Source organism: Apis dorsata, unplaced genomic scaffold, assembly GCF_000469605.1.
Source record: "Apis dorsata unplaced genomic scaffold, Apis dorsata 1.3 scaffold_135, whole genome shotgun sequence".
In the NCBI taxonomy this organism is placed as follows: Eukaryota; Metazoa; Arthropoda; class Insecta; order Hymenoptera; family Apidae; genus Apis; species Apis dorsata.
This window is the reverse complement of record NW_006263427.1, coordinates 12,047-22,076: the sequence shown is the minus strand read 5'-3', so window position 1 is coordinate 22,076 and position 10,030 is coordinate 12,047. Positions and strand designations below refer to the sequence as shown.

At 21.2% G+C, this 10,030-nt stretch overlaps 3 protein-coding genes across 5 annotated transcripts; 1 reads left to right on the top strand and 2 right to left on the bottom strand.

Moving 5' to 3' along the window:
* Positions 1–603: 603 nt before the first annotated feature.
* Positions 604–3,512, bottom strand: LOC102678493 (chromodomain-helicase-DNA-binding protein 2-like). The gene is made up of 4 exons (XM_006613099.2): positions 2,954–3,512; positions 1,291–1,558; positions 888–1,221; positions 604–796 (listed from the first exon to the last, which is right to left on the bottom strand). The coding sequence occupies exons 1-4, from the start codon at positions 3,323–3,325 to the stop codon at positions 769–771; spliced, it is 1,002 nt and encodes a 333-aa protein (XP_006613162.1). The 5' UTR covers positions 3,326–3,512; the 3' UTR covers positions 604–768.
* A 776-nt stretch (positions 3,513–4,288) lies between these two features.
* On the top strand, positions 4,289–6,612 carry LOC102678024 (tektin-2). Of its 2 annotated transcripts, none has more exons than XM_006613095.2 (7): positions 4,289–4,443; positions 4,614–4,776; positions 4,835–5,095; positions 5,166–5,336; positions 5,400–5,622; positions 5,714–5,937; positions 6,201–6,612. In XM_006613095.2, exons 1-7 carry the CDS (start codon positions 4,398–4,400, stop codon positions 6,400–6,402), a joined length of 1,290 nt encoding a protein of 429 aa, XP_006613158.1. In that variant the 5' UTR covers positions 4,289–4,397; the 3' UTR covers positions 6,403–6,612. The 2 variants fall into 2 exon arrangements, with proteins under 2 accessions (XP_006613158.1, XP_031365139.1); XM_031509279.1 differs by having other exon boundaries at positions 4,314–4,464.
* Positions 6,422–9,338, bottom strand: LOC102678242 (U3 small nucleolar RNA-associated protein 6 homolog). 2 transcript variants are annotated; one of them, XM_006613097.2, is made up of 9 exons: positions 9,096–9,338; positions 8,904–9,030; positions 8,448–8,588; positions 8,174–8,364; positions 7,836–8,060; positions 7,428–7,770; positions 7,179–7,349; positions 6,936–7,110; positions 6,422–6,864 (listed from the first exon to the last, which is right to left on the bottom strand). In XM_006613097.2, the coding sequence occupies exons 1-9, from the start codon at positions 9,185–9,187 to the stop codon at positions 6,509–6,511; spliced, it is 1,821 nt and encodes a 606-aa protein (XP_006613160.1). In that variant the 5' UTR covers positions 9,188–9,338; the 3' UTR covers positions 6,422–6,508. The 2 variants fall into 2 exon arrangements, with proteins under 2 accessions (XP_006613160.1, XP_006613161.1); XM_006613098.2 differs by lacking the exon at positions 8,904–9,030 and having other exon boundaries at positions 9,096–9,321.
* Between the last annotated feature and the right edge of the window lie 692 nt (positions 9,339–10,030).

Below are 10,030 nucleotides of genomic sequence, written 5' to 3'. Positions count from 1 at the left end.
ATATATATATATATATATATATATATAATATCTGTATTAATAAAATTAATACTGTATGATAAATTATAATTAAAAATTATTAAATTATTTTTATATAATCATTCTAAAACTACAAATTATAAATAAAGTTATATTTTATATATTATTCACAAATTATTTTTACATCATGTATGCATATCTTAATTATATGCTTATATACCAATCATTTACTAAAAAACTTATTCATTACTACTTTTTATTTTATTTAAAATTTTATCATAACATTTTTAAATATTTATTTTCGTACATATAATAAAAAATATTTATTGAATTGATGGATATTTGATAGATTGCATTAAATATAAAATAATTATAAGATCACATTATATTATATGTGTAATAATATATAATAAATATGCGATTTAATAGGCTCTGTATAACTTTTGAAAATTGAAAAAACTCTTTTTACTTGAAAAATATAAAATATCAAATAACATAAGATATATATATATATATATGTTTATGTATATAAATAATACTATAAGACATTTTAACTTTTTTAAAACAGAACAAAATTTGGGAAAAACTACCAATTAAATTGCTGCCTGAGAAACTCAGACATTATATAATTATGATAGTTTATTATATATATAAGTAATATTTGTTGTACTTTATACAAATTTAAACAATAGAAAAATCCCCATTTTTTTTAAATTAATCTTTATCATTTTCAGAAAGCAAATTATATATGAATATAATTTTTTTGTAATCTTGCTATTCTATAATTACTTATTCATCACATTCATGATAAGTAGCTCTGCAGAAAAAAAGAATATAATTAATTTTAATTTAAAGAAAAATCTAAATATTTATATAATGATATTTATATTTATTAGAAATAAAATTACCTTTGTTTGTCCATATTTCTTCGAGATAATCTCCTTCCATGCTCATGTGTAGTTAGTGTGTACCTTTTTGTATGAGGACGATTTGCTCGAAGTTCTCGAGCTTCTGTAATTTTAGCTTTTTCAACTTTTTGCATAAATTTTGCAATTAATTCTGGACAATTTAAATTTTCTTCTGGTTCCCATGTATCATCTGCTGATGTAAATCCTTTCCAACGAATTAAAAATTCTCTTGTTTTATTTTTTTTAAAATGTACTTCTATAATTTTTTCTACTTCAAATTCTTTTTGATCATCTTTTATATCTTTTTCTTCATCTGATGCTATTATTTGTTTACCTATATTTAATTAAAAAAATTATATAATAATAGATCATTTTTAAAAATTTTATAAAAACAAAATAATACCATTTTCTGTTTGTTTTTTTGTATTATTTTTAGGTTTTTTAGATTTTTTATCCACTTTATTTTTTGGTGATTTTGGAGAAATCTCCAACCTTTTAGCTTTGATATCTTCTTCATTTTCTGTGTTTTCAGCTAAAAACTCTTCTATTAACTCTGGACAACTTAAATCCTTTTCTTGTTCCCATGTGTCAGAATCTTCACCATATCCCTTCCATCTAACTAAAAATTGACGTTGACCTTTGATAGTACGTTGACTCACAATTTTTTCTACCTAGATAATTAATAATTATTATATTTCTACTAATCTTATTAAATCAATTTTACATAAATTATTTTTAATTGTATCTTATAATTTTTTAAATGAAAAATATAAACATATGACACAATCAATTGATTTCAAGTGGATTATAAATATAATTGTGGATTACAAATATAATTTATAAAATTATAAAATATATAAAAATTATTTTACGGAAAATTCTTTTTTAAAAAATTTTATTTTAAATTTTCGCATTGAAACGACTTTATAATAATTATGTTATACATATATTTATTTTAATTGCAATCAATAGCAAAACGATATAATAAATCGAAACATAATATATAATATACAAGATATTAATTGTTGTTATATATTGTGTTAAGTTGTAAAAATTGTAATGCAAGTTAACGCATCAATAATTTTAAAAAAGGAAAAATTAGTTTATATTATTATAATCGATCATTTTGCGATTACTAGATTAAGTTAAGTTAGATTTTTTCTGGCCGCCGTAAGGCGGTTGTCTATGCTAACACGAATTCTTTTCGATCGTCGTTGAAATCGATCGATTTCTTTTTTTTTAATTTTTTTCATTAGCTATGTATCATTTAATTTAATTTTTGGAAAGATTATCAAAATAATTAAAAATAAAAAACATTTGGTTAAATTGATAAATATATAGTTATCGAAAGATAATTGGTAATATATATAAAATAATTTTTTAATGACTCTATTTAGGACTGATATTTAATTTTTTTTTCATAATTTTGAAATATATTGTAATTAACAATGTTTTTTTGTTGATAATGTATTCTTTAATAAATATACTTTCATGACTAAATACGAATATATAGGTTAACTTTTGCATTTTTTTTATAGTAAAATGAATTTTCATAGAATAATTTTTATGTAATTTCTATGTTCTATGTAAAACGAATCAATATATCATATATCAACTTTGTGTCCTATGATTATATTAGGAATGTTTAAAAAATAAGATGACAATATTAATTAATATTTATTTTTTATGAGTTACTTTATTTTAAATCTTTTACTTATTATTCAATAATGCAACAATTTAGCAATTTATAAATAATGATTTAATAAAAATTGATAAATACAATAATATAACATTATTATATGATATATATAATGCATTGTGTGTGTATGTGTGTGTGTGTGTGTATATATATATATATATAAATATCGTTAGATTTATTTAAGTTTCTTGTAAAAATAATTTATTTTATGAGATGAAATTAATAATTAAAATGTCTTAGATATAATATCTTTTTTTATGATCGCAAAAAATCAAAGTGAATAATGCATACTTATAGATGTATCATGTAAACATATAATTGTAATATATATATATAATAAACACAATAAATATGATATCTAACATACCTCATATTCTTTTTCATTATTTCCTTCTTGTTTTATTAAAGAAGATATTTTTTGATCCTCTTTTTTGAGTCTCTTACTAGGACCAGCCTTTCCGACATTCTTATTTTCTTCTTCTCGATCTACAGCTTGAGTATCTTCAATTTCGGACTTCAGAGTAGAATTTTCAGTTGTTTCTTTCTGACTATGACGATTACGCGAGGGACGCTTTTTGGGTGTACCTCTGCGCGGTGATTCCGCGTTTTTATTTTCCTTTCCTTTCTTCATTTCGTTATTATTGTCAACTATGGTTAAATGACCGACGCCATTTTCCTCGGAATTGCTATTACTTGTTTCAGATTTAGTGTGCTTAGTTTTCATACTTAATCTACGCATACTATTCTCACAACTAAAATTTTTCTATTTTATTATGAACTTATAACTTATAAATCGTTAATAATATTCAAACACTTCTTTATTCATATAATTTTAATGATTTTATTCTTTATATTCAGAAACAACACGAAAATGGTTTGGCGGGTTATACTATAGTCTGAGGTCTCAAGCACCATATTGAAACAAAGATTTTAATACAACGCACTTTGTTGAAATAATGATTATATGCATTTTAAAAATTTTTTTAAATTATAAATAAAATGAATATATATAAAATTTGATGAATTTAAATTATATTATAATAATATATAAATCCGAGTATTAAAAATTTAAAAATTTCTTTTTTAAATTTCATTTTAACCCCCTTGAAGTTTAAACTTATTGTTTCTGTATGCATTTTATTTTTTAAAATTAAAAACTTTGTTTTTGGAAAATTAAAATTTTTATTAAATGAATTAAATTTTTATTATTCTTTTTTTCTTTCTATTTTTTAATAAATGAAAAACAATAATATTAAATTTCATTTATTTTATAATTTTTATGTATGATTATAAATTAATGTAAAAAATTGTTTGATTATTTTTTGTTAATTATTTTAAATAATATTTATAAATGATTTTCAATAAATTTAAAAATAATTATTTTGGATGCAACATTGACTTCTATTAAATTAATTAAAAAAAATTATATTTTTTCGGAATATTAGTTATATTCTTAAATATATAATAAATTTTTAATAAAAATTATAAAATTTATATTATAAAAACATATATGATCATTAAAAAATATAAATTAATAAAATAATATTACTTTATTATATAATATTATTAAATTATTAATATATATTATGGTAGATTTTTCTTCTCATTACAATAAATTATAATATTTGAATAATTTTATTTAAAAATGACTTTCTTTCTATAAAAATATTATAATCAAATAGAATAAAATATTAAATCAATATTTCGTTGCTTTGGTAACCAAATATCAATTTATTATTTCTGATATCATTAAGACAGTACGTTTTATAAGACTTTTATATAAACATTATATATTAATAATTATTTAAATTATGGCTAAGTCTGTAACTACATATGAAAAACCTTTACCTCATATAAGTAAGTATGATTTTCGATTATGTATATAATTTTTTAAATAAAATTTTTTAAATATTATATTTTTTTTTACTTTTTTATTTATTGAAATATTAAATCGAAATATTATATATATTTTTAGAATAAATTAATCATTTTTGAATTTCTATATGAAATATGTTTTTTCATAATAGGTTTAGCAGATTGGTATGCTAAGCAGTGGGATCTTCAGCAAAATGCAGCTTTCAAAAGTGAAGATGCATTTAAATTAAGAAATACAGGGAAAATTGTTTGTTCAGAGACAATGGTGAAGACTATTTGGGATACTTACATGAATAATACCCGTCTTGCAGATAGGTAATGAATATTTAAAATGATATATAAGAAAAATTTTTATTTTATATTATATTTATAGAGTAACAGAATTATCACGTTGGAGAGAATTATTTCAGAATTTGTTAGACAAATTAGTTGCAGAAATTAAATTATTACGAGATGAGAAAGTTGATACAGAAAAAGAAATAGAAACTTTAAATTTTCCATTACAATTAACAGCAGAATGTATTTCTATGAGAGATTGTCGTAGAGGAACAGAACTTACATATGATGAAGCTGATACAGAATTGAAGAAAGAACTTTGTGTTATTGAAAATATTAAAAAATTATTAACTCAAAGGTAACTATAAAAAAAATATGTACATATTTAAATATGTTTATGAATGTTATGAATACAATATTTTATGTAGAGTGCAAGCTTCATGGGAAAAGCTAAATCGTTTAGAAGAAGTAAGATTTACAATGCAATTAGAAGTGGAAGATAAGGATGAAACTATTAAAATAGATAAAGAAAATCTTAATTTAGATAGAACATGTGCAAATATTAGCTATAAACCAAATGCATTAAGAATTCCAAAAGGGTAACAATAAATATTTATATATAATATATGAAATAAATATAAATATTTATTCTATTTTTTTAGTTCAATATCTTATGAAGCTTGGTTAGAACATTGTCGTTATATTAAAACTTTAGCTGATAATGAATTAAGCGATGTATATACTTTTCGAGAAGCTTTAAATGTAATGCGTGAACGTGCTAGAAACGATATTAAAGCTCAACAAGACGCAACGGATTTTAGTTTACGTAAAAGAATATATCAAACGCAAAAAGCTAGAAATGAATTAGAATGGCAAAAACTTAAAGTAATTATAATTTTTTAAATTAAAATTATCATTAACATTTTACATATAATAAACATATAAATTTGATTATAATTTATATATGTATATGTAGATTCAAAAGGAAATGGAGATTTTACAGAAAGAAATAGTGAGACAAGAAGATGCTTTATTACATAAAATTGATTCAATAAAATGTGCACAAACAAGATTAGAAAATCGTACTTACCGTTCTGGTTTTGAACTTTGTCGTGATGAAGCTGAATTAGGTTTAAAAGATGAAGTTTTAAACTTGACACAAACTGAAAAAGACTTAACTAAAGTTTTGGAAAATTCAAAGTATGTATAATGGTGCAATAATTTAGATAATATATTTTAACATATTTTTCATAAAGTGACTAAAATATATTTTACAATATTAATATATTTGTGAAAAACCTTTAATTGATTTTAATAGCAAATAGAAAAATTGGTATACAAAATGTTAATTAATGCATATTAATTTTTGTAGTTATTTAGAACTTATATATAATAATTATCTAAAGGTTTTCCGCGAATATATTAACATTTTATATTTGACATATATATTTATTATTTTCTAGAGGAGCATATAATAATTTGGAAGGTTTACTTCTACAAGTTGATAGAAATCTAGATGACAAGCAACATTCTTTAGCAACAGATGTGATGTGTTTAGATATGAGAGCAACATTAAAAACAGGAGATAGAACACGATTGCCAAATGAAACAGATCGTAACATTGTTCTTACACATATGGAAAAAGAAATACCACTTGAATCATGAATTGATTGGAATTTTTATATAAATTTAAAAAGAATATTTATCAGATACATAAAATATCTATTTATTATTATATTATTTAATATTTCCACTGCACACACTTTACTATTTATGTATGCAATGTTTGTATATCATTTTTAATAGCATCTGGATTGGCTTTAATTAAACTGTATTCTGAAATAAATAAATCTGTCAATATTGGTTCTAAAGTTTTTACTGCTCTTTCATGTAATTCTCCAACTTTCTTTGGATCACCATGTTTCATTTCAAATGTAATATAATTTATCCAAACATTTGTATTATTTTTGCCAAATTGTAATGTTGACATTTCATAATATTTTCTTATATGTTTTAATGATATTTCAGGTTGCATAAGTTCTAATTCTATCATTTTTTTGTGCAATTCAAGAGAAAAAGGAGGTTGTAAACAAAGATTATCATATATTTTTCGTGCTTCTTGTATACCTAAAATAAGTAATAATCATTATCATCAAATGTAATTTTATACTTTAATTAAAATTCTAACAAAAACATACTTTTTGTTAGAACTAGCCATTCAATGTAAGTAGGTTTTATTTCTTGAGCAATACTTGGATGTGCTTGTAAAGCTGCTTGAAAAACTTGTTCAGTTTTTTCAGGAAATTTTGCTTGTATATGTAATATTTTTATTTTCCATAGAGGTAATGATTTTTCTGCAAGTATCTGTATTGCCTAAAAAATTATTGATTATGCATATAATATCAATATAGAATTAAAAATAATTCCTTATGTAATTGTACCTTCAAAAATACAGATTCAGCTTCTTTTTCTTCTCCAATAGCAAATAAATATCTTAATCTGGCATGCCAAAGACTTATACTGTTTGATATAGTTTCAGTTGCTGTGTTTAGAATTTCTTTTAATTTATTTTTGGTTGTTTCATCTTTATCTTCAATACTTAACATATTGATCTAAAGAAATATTATTACAATTAAAAATTTTTCTTTTCTATTTTATTCAATAAATACTAATTAAATGTAACCACTAACCCAATACAAATAATATTTTTCTTTTAATTTTTTTACTTGATGTGCTTGTGATAAAGCAGTTTTTAATAATTTTCTTTTAAAATTTGGTAAAGCTCCAGGTTTTTGATTAATTTCTATTAAACATTCTATGTATAAAGACCACATTTCTTCAGTTTTAATTTTCTTAACTACTGTTTGATAAACTTTATTACAAGATGTTATACGATCTCTTAATGATGTTTTTTCTGAATCAATTTTCATTGTTGTATTATTACTAACAGAAGGTTGAAGAAGTCCTTCTAATTCTCGTCGGGCCATTGTATCCCACATTAGAGGTTCATGAGTATACTCTTGTATCATATCACTAAAAAAAGTATTAAAATCAAACTAAAAATAATTAACAATTTTAATATAATTTATTATATTTACCTAAGAATTTTGTTTTGTAATTTTTCTGTATTATTATGATTTTTTGCAATATTTAATAGTTCTATTATAAATCTAATATCTTTAATTCGTTTTGATGCTTGTTGGTAAATGATATAAGCTCTTTTTAATCCAATACTCATATCATCATCAGTCTCAGTTTGTACTGTATTGTCACCACTATTTTCATTTTTCTGATCATTAACTAATACCTCATCTAATTCTAATCTAAGCCATAAAATTAATATTTAAAGAAATAAGAATAATATAAATAAATATAAGTTATATAAATATTAATTTAATATAAATATTAAAAACTTATAAAAGATGCAATGATTTACTTGAAAGCATCAATAAATAATAATTGAGAAGTTGGATGTATATGCAAACCACGAAGAAGAAATTGACGTGCAATTTGTTTATTTTTATTTTCTTCTAATTCCCAACGTGCTGCGATATGCCAACATTTAGGTTTATCTTGATGAACTTGTAACATTCTACCTAACATGTGACTAACATTGTTGTGAAAATGCTGCCACATTTTATATTCATATTTATATTTACAAATTAATAATTTAGAAGATTCAATAAAAATATTATAAATTAAATACTTACAACATGCTTACAAAATTTTATGTAAGCAATCCAAAAACGAATATCATCTTGAAATCTAAATATTGCATCTTTATACAAATGATTTATTTTATTTATAATTGTATAATCAATATCTGATTTCTTTTGCATAATACCAAGTTTCTATTAAATAAAATAAATTTTTACATTTTTTAATAAAAAATTATATTCTTAATACATTGTTAAATATTATCTTGCATTCTGGTTAAAATTTTATCTTCCAAATTATTTACTTTTTGGAAATGCTTTTATTTTAGTTAATAAATTTTATTTAACATAAATAAAGGAAATATTAATATTTTATTTTATTATTCATACAGAAATAAAATTTTTGATATAAATCCTGCCTTACAAATTAGATATTTTGTTCTTACGATCAGGATGCAAGACATTATAATTATATTATAATTAATTATTTATTAATATGTAATAACATACATCTCTGCGTTGTTTAATTAATTTAAGTAGATCCATTTCATATTGTATATATCTTAGATAATCTTCTTTAGTTTTCATATGTCGCTGAATTTTATATTCATATTCTTTAAGTTTTTTTGCGATTCCTCTATATAATTCATAAAAATATTAATTCTTTTTTGAAATATATCACAGAATAACCTTTTCACTTACCGAATTTCATTTTTATCAAAAATTTTAATTCTTTCCATTTGTTCTAATTCGGGAATCATATCCTCGCATCGTTTTTCCACAAATTCTGCCATTGTTACTTTTTTATTTTATTAATGAAATATAATTTAATATAAAAATAATAAAAACACTATTAAGCATGTAATAATAGACATACAGTCACACAGACACAGACATACTACACTGATAAACTGATACCTTGATACTTTATATATATTAAATATCTACTTATTTTTTTGCATGTACATTATGTACCGATGTAGATGAATAATCATTTTACTCATATTCATATTACAATTTAATATAAAATGTATCAATCGGTGATTGATATTGAATTATAATAAGTTATAATTAATAATTAATCAATAAAAAACTATACTTAATAACTTAAAAAAAAAAATAAAAATTTTTATAATATATATTTTTATAATATAAATTTTTGTAATATAATAAATTATTTATTATATTACATTAATAAATTACTAAAAATTAATAAATTATTTTATTAAAAATATTAAAAATTATAACATTTAAATGCTTCATTTAAATATTAAAACATCAAATATTTTCATTTGACAATAAACCATGAATAAAACACGGAGAGCAAGTATAACACAAGGAAAGCAAATAATGAAATAATGATAAAGATAAGTAAAAAAAGGAATAATCAGTACCACCATCAGTGTATCGGAAATGAAACTTCTGAATACTAAAAATATATTTCCACAAATACTCAAAAGATAGCGATAATGATAAATTCTTACACTCTTTTCAATGTGCTTTTAGAGAGATGTCTTGTATACTCAAGAGATGTCACTGCTAATACATTCGTATTATATGTTTCACATTTTTGAATTAATGTCTTTAACCGTCAACAGATGGTGTCACTTGTACCAATTCTTTATAATTGTTATATG

Excerpts from the sequence above, each read along its gene's own strand:
- LOC102678493 (XM_006613099.2), bottom strand. The coding sequence starts at position 3,325 with ATGCGTAGATTAAGTATGAAAACTAAGCACACTAAATCTGAAACAAGT. Across the intron at positions 1,222-1,290 it reads AAAAAAACAAACAGAAAATG|GTAAACAAATAATAGCATCA; the intron begins GTATTATTTTGT and ends AATTAAATATAG. Across the intron at positions 797-887 it reads AGAAATATGGACAAACAAAG|AGCTACTTATCATGAATGTG; the intron begins GTAATTTTATTT and ends TTTTTTCTGCAG.
- LOC102678024 (XM_031509279.1), top strand. The coding sequence starts at position 4,398 with ATGGCTAAGTCTGTAACTACATATGAAAAACCTTTACCTCATATAAGT. Across the intron at positions 5,337-5,399 it reads GCATTAAGAATTCCAAAAGG|TTCAATATCTTATGAAGCTT; the intron begins GTAACAATAAAT and ends CTATTTTTTTAG. Across the intron at positions 5,623-5,713 it reads TAGAATGGCAAAAACTTAAA|ATTCAAAAGGAAATGGAGAT; the intron begins GTAATTATAATT and ends ATGTATATGTAG.
- LOC102678242 (XM_006613097.2), bottom strand. The coding sequence starts at position 9,187 with ATGGCAGAATTTGTGGAAAAACGATGCGAGGATATGATTCCCGAATTA. Across the intron at positions 7,111-7,178 it reads CTGAATCTGTATTTTTGAAG|GCAATACAGATACTTGCAGA; the intron begins GTACAATTACAT and ends ATAATTTTTTAG. Across the intron at positions 6,865-6,935 it reads ATGGCTAGTTCTAACAAAAA|GTATACAAGAAGCACGAAAA; the intron begins GTATGTTTTTGT and ends TACTTATTTTAG.